The 17,213-nt window shown below is 51.3% G+C and overlaps 2 protein-coding genes across 6 annotated transcripts in view; one reads left to right on the top strand and one right to left on the bottom strand.

The window, feature by feature from the left end:
- Positions 1-6,534: 6,534 nt before the first annotated feature.
- On the top strand, positions 6,535-16,073 carry CFAP73 (cilia and flagella associated protein 73). The gene is made up of 8 exons (XM_010368762.2): positions 6,535-6,590; positions 8,623-8,728; positions 9,799-9,903; positions 10,204-10,404; positions 11,409-11,630; positions 12,272-12,430; positions 14,414-14,502; positions 15,499-16,073. Exons 1-7 carry the CDS (start codon positions 6,535-6,537, stop codon positions 14,489-14,491), a joined length of 927 nt encoding a protein of 308 aa, XP_010367064.1. The 3' UTR covers positions 14,492-14,502; positions 15,499-16,073.
- The window catches only part of DDX54 (DEAD-box helicase 54), a 28,167-nt gene continuing 24,933 nt past the window's right edge, over positions 13,980-17,213 (bottom strand). For 3 of the 5 annotated variants that reach the window (XM_030938763.1, XM_030938759.1, XM_030938761.1), the window contains one exon: positions 13,983-15,909. In XM_030938763.1, coding sequence (XP_030794623.1) covers positions 15,674-15,909 — 236 coding nt within the window. In that variant the 3' untranslated portion in view covers positions 13,983-15,673. Of the gene's footprint in view, positions 15,910-17,213 lie in introns of all 5 variants that reach the window. The other 2 variants (XM_030938760.1, XM_030938762.1) reach the window with 2 other exon arrangements.

Genomic DNA, 17,213 nt, shown 5'->3' with positions numbered 1-17,213 from the left:
TTGTGCCATTGCACTCCAGCCTGGGCAACAAGACGGAACTCCGTCTCAAAAAAAAAAAAAAAAAGAATAGAAATTGCTGGTGTGGTGGCTCACGCCTATAATCTCAACACTTTGGGAGGCTGAGGCGGGAGAATCACTTGAGCCCAGGAGTTTGAGACCAGCCTGAGCAACATAGCAAGACCTCATCTCTACAAGAAATTTTAATAATTACAGCCGTATACGGTGGCTCATGCATGTAATCCCAGCACTTTGGGGGGCCAAGGCAGGTGGATCACCTGAGGTCAGGAGTTCGAGAGCAGTCTTGCCAACATGGTGAAACCCTGTTTCTAACGCCTGTAATCCCAACACTTTGGGGGACCAAGGTAGGAGGAGGCAGAAGTAGGAGGCTCTCCTGAGGCCAGGAGATCAGAACCAGCCTGGGCAATGTAGTAAGACCCCATCTCTACAAAAAAAATTTTAAAACTTAGCCGAGTACAGTGGTGCACACCTGTAGTCGCAGGTACTCAGGAGGCTGAGGTGGGAAGATTGCTTGAACCCTTTTAGTCCAGGCAACTGAGTGAGACTCTGGCTCTAAAATAAATAAATAAGTAAAAACTCAACAGTTAAAAACAATCCAGTTAAGACACAGGCAAGAGGCGTTTCACTGAACTGAACATATATTTTACTGAGGAGGATATACAGATGGCAAATAAGCACATGAAGAGATGTTCAACTTCATTAACCTTTAAAGAAATGCAAAGTAAAAACACAATGTGCTATCACTACACACATGTCAGAATGGCTAAAATAAAAAAATAGTGATCACAGCAAAGATGCAGAGACACTGGATCATTCATTTGTTGCTGGTGGAAATGTAAAATGTGTAGCCCCTATGCAAAAGAATATGAGAGTTTTTATTTAGTTTTTTATTTAATTTTTAATTTTTTTTTTTTTTTTTTTTTTTTGAGATGGAGTCTTGCTCTGTCCGCCAGGCTGGAGTGCAGTGGCGCGATCTCAGCTCACTGCAACTTCTGCCTCCTGGGTTCAAGCAATTCTTCTGCTTCAGTCTCCCAAGTAGAGTAGCTGGGATTGCAAGTGTGCACTACCACACCAGGTTAATTTTTGTATTTTTAGTAGAGATGGGGGACTTTCACCATGTTGGCCAGGCTGGTCTCAAACTCCTCCTGACCTTAGGTGATCTGGCCACCTCAGCCTCCCAAAGTGCTGGGAGAAGTGCTCGGCTCGCTCTGTTGCAGCCTGGTTAGCTGCAAGAATGACGCGAGTCACTGTGCCTGGTTGGCAGATTCTTTAAAAATGAAATGTCACTTACCATACAGCCCAACAATTGCACTCTTGGGCATTTATCCCAAAGAAATGAAGGCATAGGTTCACACAAAAAGTAGTACATGAATCTTCATGGCATCTATCTATCTATCTATTTATCTATCTATCTATCTATCTATCTATCTATCTATCTATCTATCTATTCTTTATATATATAATTTATATGTATATATATTTTACATATGTATGTATATATTTTGGAGACAGGGTCTCACTCTGTCACCCAGGCTGTAGTGCAGTGATGTGATCACAGCTTACTGCAGCCTTGACCTCACAGGCTCCCGCCTCAGCCTCCCAAGTAGCTAGGATCACAGGCCTGTGCCACCAAACCCAGGTAATTTTTTTTTTTTTTTTTTTTTTTTGAGAGACAGAGTCTCTCTATGTTGTCCAGACTGGCCTTAAACTCCTGGGTTCAAGAGATCCTCCTGCTTCAGCCTCCCAAAGTGCTAAGATTACAGGCATGAGCCACTGCACCTGACCCAGCTTTACTCTTAATAGCTTTATGCTTTATTCTTAAAAACTGGAAACGATCCAAATGTCCTTCAGCCTGAATGGTTAAACAAACTGTGGTACACCCATACCATGGCATGCTGCTCAGCAATCCAAAGGAACAAACTATCGATACATGCAACAACCAGGATGGATCTCAAGAGAATTATGCGGAGTGAAAAAAACCAATCTCAGAAGGTTACGTACTGAATGATTCCCTTTCTCTCCCCTTTCCTCCCTTCCCCTCTCCTCCACTCCCTTCCGCCACCCCTACCCTGCCTCCCCCTTCCTTCCTTTTGAGACAGAGTCTTGCTCTGTCACCCAGGCTGGAGTGCACTGGTGGGATCATGGCTCACTGCAGACGCTGTCTCCCAGGATCAAATGATCCTCCCACTTCAACCTCCCGAGTAGCGGAGACTACAGGCATGTGCCACCACGCCTGGATAACTTTTGTATTTTTTTTTTTTTGTAGAGACAGGGTTTCATCATGTTGCCCAGGCTAGTGTCAAACTCCTGGGCTCAAGCGATGCTCCTGCCTCGGCCTCTCAAAGTGTTGGAATTACAGGCGTGGCTACCGTGACTAGCCAATTCCATTTCTCTAACATCCTTGACATGTCAAAATTATAGAGATGAAGAACAGAGGAATGGTTGTCAGGGCTTAGGGAGGGGAGAAACGGGAGACCGGTATGCCTCTAGTGAACCTTTGTGATGAACCGTTCTGTATTTTGACTACAGTGGTTGTCACATAAATATACCTGTGGCAAGGTTGCATAGAACTAAATATACACACACACACATACCCATGAGTGCATGTTAGAATGGTGAAATCTGAGTGAGTTCAGTGGGTTTTACTAATGCCAGCTTTCTGATTGTGATATTGTACTGTAGTTACGCAAGATGTTACCACTGGGGGAAACCGGGTGGAAGGGATATGGGATCTCTCTGTATTGGTCCTTAAACTGCATGTAAATCTACAGTTATCTCAAAAATTAAAATGTAATCTAGGCCGGGTGTGGTGGCTTACGCCTGTAATCTCAACACTTTGGGAGGCAGAGGCAGGCGGAGAGCTTGAGCACACAAGTTCAAGACCAGCCTGGACGGTATGGTGAAACCTCACCTACAAAAAATACAAAAATTAGCCGGGCGTAGTGGCACCCAACTGAGGTCCCAATTTCTTGGGAGGCTGAGGTGGGAGGATGGCTTGAGACTGGGAGGTAGAAGTTGCAGTGAGCCAAGATCGTGCCACTGCACTCCAGCCTTGCAGTAGAGCCAGACCTTGTCTCAAAAAAAAAAAAAAAAAAAAAAATTAAACCATAATCTATACTACAACACAACTATTAAAATGACCTTTTTTTTTTTTTTTTTTTTGAGACAGTGTCTCACTCTTATCACCCAGGCTGGAGTGCAGTGGTACAATCTTAGCTCACTGCACCCTCTGCCTCCCAGGTTCAAGTGATTCTCCTGCCTCAGCCTCCCGAGTAGCTGGGATTACAGGCACATGGCCCCATGCCTGGCTAGTTTTTGTATTTTTAGTAGAAATAGTAGAAACTGGGTTTCACCATGTTGCCGGGGCTGGTCTTGAACTCCTGACCTCAGGTGACCCACCTGCCTCAGCCTCTCAAAGTGCTGGGATTATAGGCGTGAGTCAACACACCCAGCCATAAAATGACTTTTTAAAAACTGACAATACCAATTGCTGATGAGGATATGGAGCAACTAGAACTCTTGTACATTGCTAGTGTGAATATAAAAATAGTACAGCCACCTTGAATAACAACTTGCAGTTTTTTATACAGTTAAACATACACTTACCATATGACACAGCAATACCACTCTGACATATTTACACAAGTGAAAAGAAAACTTATGTTTGCACAAAAACCTGCACATGAATACAGCCTGTATTTGCAAGTGCCCAGAACTGGAAGCAACTCACCTATCTTTCATCTGGGGAATGAATCAACAAACTATAGTATTCATAACATAATGTACCCGGCAATGAAAAAGAATGAGCTACTGATACACATATCAATATGAATGAATCTCAAATGAATATTACTAAGTAAAAGAAGACAGACTCAAAGGGCTACTAAGTGTATACAGCAATTTCATGTATGATGTCCTGCAAAAGGTAAAACTCGAAGGACAAAGAATATGTAGAAGTTGCCAGAGGCTGGGGTGGAGGGACGGGTTGATTATAAAGGGGCACAAGGGCTTTTTGGGGTGATGGAAGTGTTCTGTATATTGATTGTGGTGGTGATTACATGACTTTATGCATTTGCCAAAACCCATAGAACGGTATATGGAAAAAGTGACTTTTACTTTTTGTAAAAGATACCTTTATGTTTTTAAAAATTAAGAAAAAAAATGAAGGCCAGGCACGGTGGCTCAAGCCTGTAATCCCAGCACTTTGGGAGGCCAAGACGGGCGGATCACGAGGTCAGGAGTTCGAGACCATCCTGGCTAACACGGTGAAACCCCGTCTCTACTAAAAAATACAAAAAGCTAGCAGGGCGAGGTGGCGGGGGCCTGTAGTCCCAGCTACTCGGGAGGCTGAGGCAGGAGAATGGCATAAACCCGGGAGGCGGAGCTTGCAGTGAGCTGAGATCCGGCCACTGCACTCCAGCCCGGGCGACAGAGCGAGAATCCGTCTCAAAAAAAAGAAAAAAATGAAGCCAGGCAAGGTGGCTCATGCCTGTAATTCCAGCACTTTGGGAGGCCGAGGTGGGCAGATCGCCTGAAGTCAGGAGTTCAAGACCAGCCTGGCCAACATGGCAAAACCCTGTCTCTACTAAAGACACAAAAAACTAGCCAGATGCAGTGGTACGCACCTGCAATCCCCAGCTACTCCAGAGGCTGAGGCAGGAGACCCGCTTGAACCCAGCAGGCGGAGGTTACGGTGAGAGGAGATCATGCCACTGCACCCCAGCCTAGGTCACAAAGCGAGACTCCATTTCAAAAAAAAAAAAAGAAAGAAAGAAAAAATGAGATCATATCTTATTGTAACTTCACATCAATCTGTGCAGATAGTGTGTCCAATTTAATTTTTAAAAATGCTCAAAGATAAAACGTACATTGTTTTAGTTCTTTTTAATTTCATAGATATTGATTGATTGATTGATTGATTGAGACAGGGTCTTGCTCTGTTGCCCAGGCTGGAGTGCAGTGGAGTGATCATAGCTCACTGCAACCGCAACCTCCTGGGCTCAAGTCATCGTCCTGCCTCAGCTTCCCGAGTAGCTGGAACTACAGACACACGCCACTACCCTCAGCTAATCTTATTATTTTTTGTAGAGATGGGGTCTTTCTATGTTACACAGGCTGGGCTGGAACTCCTGGGCTCAAGTAATCCTCCCACCTTGGCCTCCCAGAGTGCTGAGATTACAGGCATCATCCACCGCACCCAGCCCTAGTTCTGTTTTTTGAAACATGCTCTAACAAAATCCTTAGGAGTTTTTTAAGCAGTGTAGGATTAAAAGGAACTATAGGTTTTTGAAACACCATTGCTCTACATTAAGAAAATACATTTCTTTGAATGGAAAATAAATTATTTAAAATGGAAAATAAAATGACTGGAAGCAGGGAGGACAAGATGCTAGTGTTTGTTGCTTTGAATTGAAAAACCCAAGGGTACTTTTCATATTACTCTGAGTACTTTTCCCTAGTACCACCCACCCCCAACAGGGCTGTCTTAGGGATTAATTTAGATACTATAGAGTGCTGAGCATAGCATCCAACCCACAGTAAAGCCCAAACCATTGGTTAGGCGTGGTGGCTCATGCCTGTAATCCCAGCACTTTGGGAGGCCAAGGCAGGTGACTCACTTGAGGTCAGGAGTTCAAGCCCAGCCTGGCCAACATGGTAAAACCCCATCTCTACTAAAAATACAAAAATTACTCGAGCATGGTGGCGTGCACCTGTAATCCCAGCTACTCGTGAGGCTGAGGCATGAGAATCGCTTGAACCTGGGAGGCAGAGGTTGCAGTGGGCTGAGACTGAGCATCTGCACTCCAGCCTGGGTAACAGAGCGAAACTCCATGTCAAATAAATAAATAATAAATAAATAAATGCCCAAACTATCTCAGCTTCTCCCATCCCCCAAGTCCAGACCATCCCTTCTAAGCTGGTCTGTGAGGTCTAGGAGGTCCTGATGGTCTCCCTTTCTCTCCCTAATCAGTCTGGGGGCTCCCTGAGAAATAGCCAGAGGAGCCCCATCGCCCATCACCAGGACAGGGAGTGGCACCTCAAAGGGCTGGGAGTGAGTGACTCCACCCAGGGCCTGGCTAGCAGTGGGTGCCCAGGAATTATTCTTTCGAGCCATTGACTGAGTACACACAAGTGTGGCCCTGATAGTGAGGCTATCCTACCCAACCAGGAAGAGGTTTGGGCAAACGTGGGGCACTAAGAAAGGCAATTTCTTGGCCAAGGGACTCCCATCCTCTCCATTGCATACCCGATTTGATGGGGTATTACAGGCCTCTCCAGGAGAGGCAGAGGTGCTCCTTTCCTGGCAGCTCCCTCCCTCTCCCTCCAATTCCCCAGGCCGCAGCCAGGCAATGGAATGTTGTGTGGTTGGTTGCCAGGCAACCAGAGCCTGCTGGTGGCTGCCTTCTGGGAGAGCTGAGCAGGCTTCCACACCAGGCTCCACAGAACCCCCAGGGTCTCTTAGGCTTATGCAAAACTCCAGCTGGTGGAAAGAAAGCTGGGGCAATTGCCAGAAGGATGGCTGTGCCCTGGGAGGAATATTTCCGACTGGCTTTGCAAGAGAAACTGTCTACGTGAGTGGGACATAGAGGGAGGGAGGGAGGGCCAGCAGGAGGGCGGAATCCCTTCTTCCTCACCTCCTGCGTCCTGGCTTCTTTGGGCAGATCACAGTGGGGTTACTGTCCCCACTTCACAGAGGAGGAAACTGAGGCTCAGGGAGAAACCAAGACATCACCGTGGTCTCAGGGATCATTCCTGATCCCCCAACCCTAGCTGAGATCCGGCTGAAATTAAATCATTCAAACCAAGCTGGGAAGGAATTATTCTATGAAATCCTGCTCCCCAATCCACCCCCAAAACTGCATTTTCAGGAGGAACAGAGGAAGCTTGTTCTGTGCCTCCTTCGAGTTCAGCAGCACGGCCTCAAGTCCCAGCCTCAGTATTAGCATCTGTAAAATAGGGAGGGGGGTTTCCTCCTGGACCATGGCTGGGAAAACCTTGATGATTACACATTAGTCATTCCTTCTGCTCTCCCTTTCTCCCGAGGCGCTGAACTCCAGAACCCCACTGCCTCCTGGGCCTCTCCCTGCAGAGGTATCAGGCATTTGGGGCTTGGCCATAGCAGGGAGCTACCCGACCTGCTCTCCTGCAGACTGCCCTGGCAGTAGCATCCTTCCGGTTCCTGGGGTCACCTCTGACCCATTTCTCATCCCCCTCCCCATTCCATCAGTTCTGCTCTCACCTCCCGCCACTGCTGCCCTGCTTGGAACCACACTATCTCTGGAATGTCCCGTGGCACCACCACTGGTCTCCTGCAGCTGCCCACTGTCCTTGCTCCTCACAGCAGCCAGAAGGACCCCTCCTCTGTCTAAAACCCCCCACTCCGCTCCCACTTCACTTAGAGTCAAGGACAAAGTCTCCACTCACCATGGCCCACCGCAGTTGGATTCTCAGCCCCTCCCTGCTCCCAATTCCCATCTTTTTCCTCCTCCCTCCCTCCTCTGCACCCACCCTAGCCGCACCAGGGTCCTAGAATCTCTTCCCTGGAGATGTCCACGTGGCTTGCTCCCTCTTCTTCTGCAGGTCTCTGCTCAGATGCCACCTCCTCCCTGTTGAAAGATTCCTTTAGTCCGCTTAATTTTTCATCTCAGTGCCTACCATGTCCTGTCATTCTTTAATATTATTATTTTATTATTATTATTATTATTGTTATTTATTAGCTTGATCTTCTGTGGCTCCCAGCAGAATGCCAGCTCATGAGGGAACAGGGATTTTTGTCTGTCCTGTTCACAGCTGCACCCCCAGTCCTACAAGGGTGCCTGGCCCAGAGTAGGTGCTCAGGACAATTTGTTCAATGAATAAAGAATTCAACCAGGTTGCAGTGGCTCACGCCTGTAATCCCAGCACTTTGGGATACCAAGGCGGGCGGATCACATGAGGTCAGGAGTTCGAGACCAGCCTGGCCAACAGGGTGAAACCTTGTCTCTACTAAAAATACAAAAATTAGCCACGTATGGTGGCATGCACCTATAATCCCAGCTACTTGGGAGGCTGAGGCAGGAGAATTGCTTAAACTTGGAAGGCGAGAGGTTGCGGTGAGCCAAGCTCATGCCACTGCACTCCAGCCTGAATGACAGAGCAAGATTCCATCTCAAAAAATATGTAATAATAATAATAATAATAATAATAATAATAATTCAACCAGATATGGTGGCTTATGCCTGTAATCCCAACATGTTGGGAGGCTGAGGCAGGAGGATTGCTTGAGTCCACGAGTTCAAGACCAGCCTGGGCAATAAAGCGAGACCTCATCTTTACAAAAAAAAAAAAAAATTAGCCAGGTGTGGTGGCACACGCCTGCAGTCCCAACTACTCAGGAGACAAGATGGGAGGATCGCTGAAGACCAGGAGTGAGCTATGATTATACCACTGCACTCCAGCCTGGGTGACAAAGCAAGACCCAAAAACAGGTCTCAAAAAAAAAAAAAAAAAAAAAAAAATTAAACAGCCAGCAGGTGGCTAATGGGGCACTCCAGACACAGTGGTGAGATGTGGGGCCCTGAAACATGCTTCCTTCACCCCCACCTCCTACTTGAGCCTCTTCAGAAAGCTGCCAGAGCAGGCTGAGGATTACATTCCACCAGTGCTGCGTCTCCTGGAGAAGAGGCAAGAGCTGGTAGATGCAGACCAGGCCCTGCAGGCCCAGAAGGAGGTGAGCCCTGACTACTGTAACGAGGTGGTGAGCCGGCGGATGGGAAGTGATGGAGCCAATTTATTAGTGACAAGGTCTGAGACAAAGTCATTTTACCACTCCAAGCCTTGATTTCCTCATCTGTCAAATGGGGATCAAATGAGACCAGTTGGTGCAAATAAATTTGTGAGCATTGAGTATGTGCTGGGCACTGCATTAAGACCCGGAGGTCGCCAGGCGTGGTGGCTCAAGCCTGTAATCCCAGCACTTTGGGAGGCCGAGACGGGCGGATCACGAGGTCAGGAGTTCGAGACCATCCTGGCTAACCTGGTGAAACCCCGTCTCTACTAAAAAATACAAAAAACTAGCCGGGCATGGTGGCGGGCGCCTGTAGTCCCAGCTACTCGGGAGGCTGAAGCAGGAGAATGGCGTAAACCCGGGAGGCGGAGCTTGCAGTGAGCTGAGATCCGGCCACTACACTCCAGCCTGGGTGACAGAGCGAGACTCCGTCTCAAAAAACAAAAAAAAAGACCTGAAGGTCTTACAATGGTCCCTGCCCTTGTGGGGCTCACAGTCTAGAGAGGAAAACAAGTAAGTGTTCAGGTGGTGACTGCTGCAGGGAGGAAGCACTGGGCAGGGGTTGTGGGAGCCCAGAAGAAGTCCCTACCTCCCCGTGGGGGTGGTCAAGGAGGGCTTTTTGGAGGAATTAATGTCTTGGGGATTGCTGAAGGGCAAGTCGGCTTATCCAGCAAAGGCGAAAGGGATAAGGATGGAAAAACAGGCAGAGAAAAACCATACACAAAGACTGGCTGGAAGGCAAGAACCAAACACAGGTGGTTAAGCGGCCGGAAGACAGAGTATGGGAGGAGAGAGGGTAAGATGAGGCCTGAGGGAAGCACGGGGACACTGGCATTGGGGGGCTGGAGGAGGGTGTTTCGGCTTCATCCCTGGGTGATAGGAGCCACGGATGGGTTGAGCAGGGAGCAGCCACAGATCAGGGACAACAGGTGGAAGGGGTTAAGTGTGAACCTGAGAGCGTGGGAGGACCCGGACCCCCAAACCCACACAGACAACCCACTCCTCAATCCCAGGTGTTCCGCACCAGAATGGCAGCTCTGAAACAGCGCTGGGAACAGCTGGAACAGAAGGAGCGGGAGCTAAAGGGGTCGTTCATCCGCTTTGACAAGTTTTTGCGGGTAGGTGGAGACTCCTGGGGGGGAGGCGGGGTCTATGGGTAGCAGCTCACACCCCCATAGGAGCCCAGCAAGTAACAAAAAGAAGTGGTTTTCGTCATGCAAAAGGAAACGGCGGGAAACACACACGCCGATTAAAAAAAAAAAAAGCAGGCGGGGGAATTGGGTGAAGAGCCAGCTTCCGACCCAGGCCTGCTGGCTGCCCCTGGTTTTGCATGCGAATGTCAGGGCAGGATGGAGGTTCCGAACTCCCTGCCAGCTCCCGATTCCTGAAAATCGCCTTCTCCCCACCTTACTCCCCAGGACTCTGAGGCCCGGCGCAATCGCGCTCTGCGGAGGGCGGCGGAGGAGCGACACCAGGCCAGCCGCCGGGAGGCGGAGGCGCTGCGTCTGCGGACCCAGCTCCAGGAGCTACGGCAGGAACGCGCGCGGCTGCAGCGCCGGCTTAAGCGCCTGGAGCCCTGCGCGCGCCTGCTGGAGCAAGCGCTGGAGCTGCTGCCCGGGGTGAGTCCTGGGAAGAAGGCTCGGAGCTCGGCGCCACCGCGCGGCGCTGAGTGGCTCAGGGACGGCTTCGGACCGGCGAACTACTGTAGCGCTGAACTACTGGAGTTCTTGGCGTGCATGCCAAGAACTATCGCTTATGGAGCGCTCACTGTATGCCAGGGATACGCTTTAGTTTTTGTGGTTGTTAGTTTTGGAGTATTTTTGAGACAGTGTCTCTCTTTGTCACCAGGCTGGAGTGCATTGGCGCGATCACGGCTCACTGCAGCCTCGACTTCCTGGGCTCAAGGGATCCTCTTGCTTCTGCCTACCAAGTAGCTGGGACCACAGGCGCATGCCACCACGCCTGGCTATTTTTTTAATTATTATTTTTAGTAGAGACAGTGGTCTTGCTATGTTGCCCAGGCTGGTTTCGAACTCCTGGGCTCAAGCGATCCTCCCACCTTGGCTCCCAAAGTGCTGGGATTACAGGTGTGAGCCACCGCCCACGTTTTGTTTTTGAGTCCTCCCTAAAGTCCAGTGAAGTGACTCCTGTTATTGTCAACTGTCAACCCCATTTTACAGCTAGGAAAACTGAAGATTCAGAAAGCTAACACTGGCCGGGCGCAAGTGGCTCACGCCTGTAATCCCAACACTTTGGGAGGCCAAGACTGGAGGATTGCTTGAAGCCAGGAGTTCGAGACCAGTCTGGGTAACATAGAGTGACCCCTGTCTCTACAAAAAATTAGCCGGGCGTGGTGGTGTGTGACTATATCCCAGCTACTCTGGAGCGGTGATGGGAGGATCACTTGAGCCCAGGAGTTCGAGATGACAGTGAGCTATGATCACGCCACTGCACTCCACCCCAGGTGACAGACCGAGACCTTGTCTCTAACAAACGGAGGTTGACATTTAAGTCACTTTCTAGAAAGATTATTCCAATAATAAGGAACGCCGGCGGCCAGGTGGGATGGGGAGGGTAGGGGACTGCAGGCCCGTGTGAGTCCCTTCCCCGCCCCCAACTCTAGTTCCAAGAGGTCCCGGAACTGGTGGCGCGCTTCGACGGCCTGGCCCAGACACAGGCGGCGCTGAGGCTCAGGGAGCGCGAGCGGCTAGCGGAGCTGGAGGCGGCGCGAGCGCGACTGCAGCAGCTGCGGGACGCCTGGCCGGACGAGGTGCTCGCACAGGGCCAGAGGCGGGCGCAGCTGCAGGAGCGCCTGGAGGCTGCCAGGGAGCGTACGCTGCAGTGGGTACGGCCCGCCGTCCGTCGGGGGCGCTCGGGACCCCAGGCTTCCACAGCCGGGCGGGGAGGAACGCCAGGGCTGATGAGGACAGATGGGGCAATGCGTACCCCAGAGGGTCCGCTGCACTAAGGAAGGGATCTCAGGCATCACTGAGCCCTTTCGGGCATGAGGCCCCGCCCTATCCGCCGGCACGAGGCTCCTGCAACCCTCTCCCGAGAGCACCTCGGGAGGTGCCTGACTGGCAGAAGTGGATGGGAAGAATGCCGGGCGCTGTGGCTCATGCCTGTAATCCCAACATTTTGGGAGGCCGAGAGGGGCGGATCACCTCAGGTCATGATTTCGAGACCAACCTGGCCAACATGGTAAAACCCTGTCTCTACTAAAAATACAAAAATTAGCCAGGTCCACTGGCAGGCGCCTGTAGTCCCAGCTACTGGGAGGCTGAAGGAGGAGAATCGCTAGGTCCCAGGAGGCGGTGGTTGCAGTGAGCTGAGATCAGGCCACTGCACTCCAGCCTGGGCAACAAAGCTAGACTCCATCTCAAAAAGAAAAAAAAAAAAAAACAAACAAAAACATGTGGCCGTGAAGAGAGGGCAGCCCGCCTCGGGCCAGTTGCCATAATCGGGAGCAGGGTGGGTGTTCTCCAGGAATCCAAGTGGATTCAGATTCAGAACACAGCAGCAGAGAAGACTCTGCTCCTGGGACGCAGCAGGATGGCCGTGCTCAACCTGTTCCAGCTAGTGTGCCAGCGTCAGGGGCAGCCGCCCACCCTGGACATTGAGGACACGGAGGGACAACTAGAGCAGGTGAGGGCCCCTTTTTATGGCACCTCCAGCCCCCAAACACTCCCTCTTTGGAAAAATTAGGTACCTAAAACCCCACAGTTAGCAACACCTTCTCTGGGTTAAGCATGGCCCTCTAAGGTCAGAGCCCTTGCCCCAGCTGTGGCTCGATCACCACGCGGGCACCAGGTCTAGGATGGATTCCTGAGGGTGTCTTGGCTCTGACAGTGGCCAGAAGAAAGCCATGCCCCTCTCTGCGATGAAGCTAGACTCTATCTCAAAAAGAAAAAAAAAAAAAAGTGGCTGGTCTCAATGCCCTCCCTCTACCAGGAAGGCCAGGGTTTGTGCTGAGTCCCTCTTTTCTCACAGGATCCAACAGCCCACACATGTGGCAACAACTGTAAAAAATCATGAGGTCCAGCCTTGCTCTTCATTAATCTCTGGCCCTCTGGCTCCCTGCTTCCTGCACAGAGAGGCCTCAGCTTCCGCAGGGAGGGTGAGGGTGGGGTTAGGGTGAGTTGTGTAGCGTAGAATGTGACATAGGCTTTTTTTTTTTTTGAGACAGAGTCTAGCCCTGTGTCACCCAGGCTGGAGTGCAGTGACACGATCTCGGCTCACTGCAACCTCTGCCTCCTGGCAATTCTCCTGCCTCAGCCTCTCAAATAGTTGTGATTACAGGCACACACCACACCTGGCTAATTTTGTATTTTTAGTAGAGATGGGGTTTCACTATGTTGGCCAGGCTGGTCTCGAGCTCCCAACCTCAAGTTATCCTCCCGCCTTAGCCTCCCAAAGTGCTAGGATTACAGGTGTGAACCACCGCACTCAGCATGACATAGGTTTACAACGGAGGGAGATTTCAGACTTCAAACACTTCTTGTTTCTAGTGGGTATACCCAAAGCGTGGCCCCTTTGAGAAGTGGAGGCAAAGTAAAGGGAGGCATCCCACCTTTTCCCCAACCCATTCCCATTCCTGTTCTGCCCAATGGCCAGGATTCCAACCGAACACCAAGATCTGGAACCTGGGAATCTGCTTCCCCCCTCCTAGTTGGTTGGATGCATCAATGCCACTGTTCTTCCCAGCCTGGCCTGTTACCTGGTTACCTTGTGGCATGAGACTAGCAGAAACACAAGCTTGATGTAAATAAGCAAAAGTCAGTCCCTTTTCTTTAAGTCCAACTGGAATAGTGGAAATTAAGAAGGAACAAAATCTGTAACCGGTTGTAATTAATTAGTTGTAAACAATACTGCACTAGGACCAGATCATCTCTTTTCAAAATCAACTCTCTGCCCGTCAAGGAGAAAGCCTCCATGGAGGGACACTATGCCTTTTCCCACCTCCCAACACTCCCTGGCCTCCGGGCCTGGGACTCACACTGTCCTGCGGCTGCCAGAATTCAGTAACAGCTTCATTTATTCATTGCATTTTCATTATTTTTCCAGTTGCCCCTAGTTAGGACAAGGGGTAACTATTTTTCTCCATTTTTGGTGGAGATAGTTTCCTTCTCAGTTGTTGACACGATGACAAATATGAGGGGAGCCCATAGATGGTTGTAAGTTCACCCTCAAGTCCTAGTTTTTACAATGGATCCATGGCATTTATTAAGTTCATATTCATAAAGAAGTTAATTAAAACACAATAAAGGACGGCCACCCATGGAGATAAGAGTAGATCACAAACCAATGAATATGACTGATCCAGTTACAAGAAAATAAAGCCAATTGATGTAAATGAAAATACTAATTGGATAGTGCAGGTGACAGCAGCAAGGAAGCTGTGAAGGTGTCTGCTCACGCAGCAGTTGGGAAGGTTGGCTTGAGGCTTTTAAAACCCAGAATGGTTTAGGATCTCAGTCACCGCCTCTCGGAACCACCATCATTGCTGTTCTTTTAATGAGGGGGTCTCCAGTCCCCACCCGGCCTTTTGGCCTCCCCGCGTGTTGAGGGATGGGGGCTGGACAGTGACTCTGGGGCTGGGATGTGACTTTGTGTTGGGCTCCCCGCCAGGTGAAGCTGTTCATGCAGGACCTCTCTGCCATGCTGGCTGGCCTGGGTCAGGCTGAGCCTGCGGCCCCTGCCTCCTAGCCCTGACCCAGGTGAGCAGCGGGAGAGGGGATCCCCGAGAGACCCTGAGATAGGAGGGCCCACATTTCCATTGGGGTGTGGACTGAGTGGCTCTTCCTGAATCCGTTTCCTCATTGGGAAGATGGGAGGGCTGTGCCTGTTCAGAGTGCTGTGGGCCTGCCATGAGGGGCACATAGCAAGCACTCAGTAAGTGCAAGCCCTGATGAGGAGGTGATGGGAAGGTCAAGGGGCTATGTGTGGGGCAAATGAGATCAGACCAGGCCCTCCCTGCCAGGGTGGCTGGGGCATGAAAAGAGCTCTTTGTCAGGCCTCAGCAGGGTCCATGCTAGATGACAGATCACTAAGACCCCTCCGCTATGGACTCTGCCAGGTGAGGGGCCCAGCCTGAGAATTCAGCTGCTGGGGCCACCCTTGACCTTCTCAGAACCTCAAACAGGGGGTGGGTGGTGAGAAGACAGAGGGCAGGCCAGGTTCTGACCTCCAGGTGTGGAGGGGCTGAGTTAACCTCTTCATAGCCAGAGGGGAGCAGCTGTGCCCTTGCTCCGGGGCTGCACCTCCTGTTCCCCTCCCACAGCCCACTCCCAGCTACAACCATGTCCCGGTGGGAGGAAGGGGGACCAACTCCCACCTCCGGTACCTGGCTTGTGCTCTGAGCCTCAATTTCCTCATCGCTAAATGGACACAGCAGCAGAACCTGCCCTGGGGAGACCCACAACTCCTCTGCCACGTTAGCTGGGATTTTAGTACCTGGGTCTCTCCATTCCAACTCCCCAAGTAGACCGCACTCCTGGCCCACCAGCAGTGCTCAACAAAGCTTTATTATATTAAAAATTCCATCGCCAAACCCTGAGGCACTCAGGGCTCTGACTGGTGCAGCCATGACCTCTGAACCCAGAACACATGGAAGCAGCAGCAGCTGAGTTGCCAACTCAGGTCTTGGCCTGCCTGGCTTTGCTGCCGAACTCCTACACACCCTTCAAGGCCCTGCTCAAACGTCTCTGTCTTAGGCTGACGCAGCTGCTGCCCTTCCGTGGCCATACAGTGCTCCTTTTCACGGACGATGGCTCCTGCAGGGAGTGCCCCCAGTCCCAGCACTGGGCCAGGCACACAGTGGTGCACAGGAACGTCTGCCGATGCCCACCCTAAGGCCAATCAAGGAGCCACGGGGCTGGGTCCCGGTCCTCACATCCTCTTCCGCATCTTGCCCTTCTTGGAGCGGGTGCCCCGGCCGAAGGCGCCCTGCTGCAGCTCCTGGACGCGGCGGCGGTTGCGGGCAGAGAGCTGCTTGAGGCCACCACGCTGCAGGAAGCGCAGCTTCTGGGCCCGGCGCCGCTGCTTCAGGATCTGCTGCTTGGTCTTGAGTTCCGGTCGGACGCAGCCTGCAGGGGTGCCTGGGGTGCAGGGCCGGGATGCACCTGCTGGGACAGGGATTCAGGGAGCTCAGCTGTTGGGATCACTCCCAAGATCCCCTCCTCCCAGAAGCTTGCAGACTCCTTCCCTGTCCCTACTCCTGTTCTGTGCTTATTGCTGTGGCCCGGTGTCTGTACACAGTAGGTGGCTAATAAAGTTTTAGGCAGCCTCATGGAGTGGTCAATAACACGGGGCCAGAACTGCTGGGGTTAAAATCCCAGGTGTGACCTCTTGGACGCTGGGCAAGTCAGTAAACGGCTCTGTGCCTCAGTTTCCCCATCTGTGAATTATAAATCACAGCACCTCCTTCATGGGTGAAGAGAAAATGCATTTCCATGGTATAAAGTGCTCAGAACAAGGCCTGGCCCATAGTAAGAGCCTTTTAGGCATGACTGTTACTATTAAAAATTCTCCAACCAAGAAGTGTATGTTTCCACAGCACACCTACTTCTACTGCACGCTCTGAGGTCCCCCATAGTAACCAAAACAGACCTTAGCCTCTGTCTCCATGGACACCATGCTCTAGGCTTGTTAGATGAAAAAAGGGTGTAGATGAACCTTCCTTTAGGTGGGAGAGGAATCAGAGAAGGCCAGAGAGGGAGAGGGACTTGTCTGAGGTCACACAGCAAAGCAGCAGCAGCAGAGGTCAGCGGCCCTGCCCTAGCCCGACAGGTGGGCGTCAGGTAGTCCATTCTTCTAGTTCTCCGGGAGGCAAGCACCACCCTCCCTGGCTCCCACTAAGTCCTGTGTCCTCCTCCTCCTCCCCGTTCATAACAGCAGCCTCCCCAGCGGTCCTAGAGGGATGACCATTGGGGTATTCCCAGCTGTCTCCAGTGAAGCCAGGGTGCCTCGCAGGACCTATCACCTCCAATGAGGACAAAAAGGAAGAACAGCTGTTTTCTCCCAAAGCCCATAGGTCGCCCCCGTCTCCCCAGCCCCTGCCCGCCCACTGCACAGCACTGCTCACAGCAGAAGCTGCTGTTTCATCCAGGTAAAAACAGGCTGAGAAGTGAGGTGTGGGTGGTCCCCACCCAGCCACGCTGACAAGGAGACACTCCCACAGATGGGAGAGCTGGAGGGGGAGGAGCCACAGAGAACAAGCCCAGGCAAATGAACGCAGGCTCACAGAGACACCCAGAGAAGGCAGTGACCAGCCCCAGAAGGTGGAGGGACACTGCAGGGGCTAACGCCATCTGAGAGAGACCCAGGACATGGTCCCAAACTCCCCACTCCCCAGGGAAGGCCCCAGGTGGAAGCCTTGGGCAGCTGGGTGACTCAGGTTCAGTCACAGCCCTCATAAGGCACCTGTTTC

The sequence above is a fragment of the Rhinopithecus roxellana genome, chromosome 10, assembly GCF_007565055.1.
Source record: "Rhinopithecus roxellana isolate Shanxi Qingling chromosome 10, ASM756505v1, whole genome shotgun sequence".
Classification (NCBI taxonomy): Eukaryota; Metazoa; Chordata; class Mammalia; order Primates; family Cercopithecidae; genus Rhinopithecus; species Rhinopithecus roxellana.
Note: the sequence above shows the minus strand (reverse complement) of the source record. Positions and strands in the feature narration are given on the sequence as shown.

Bases quoted from the DNA above. Each gene is read 5' to 3' on its own strand.
- CFAP73 (XM_010368762.2), top strand. From the start codon at position 6,535: ATGGCTGTGCCCTGGGAGGAATATTTCCGACTGGCTTTGCAAGAGAAA. The intron at 6,591-8,622 runs GTGAGTGGGACA...GAGCCTCTTCAG, and splicing joins TTGCAAGAGAAACTGTCTAC to AAAGCTGCCAGAGCAGGCTG. The intron at 9,904-10,203 runs GTAGGTGGAGAC...CTTACTCCCCAG, and splicing joins GCTTTGACAAGTTTTTGCGG to GACTCTGAGGCCCGGCGCAA.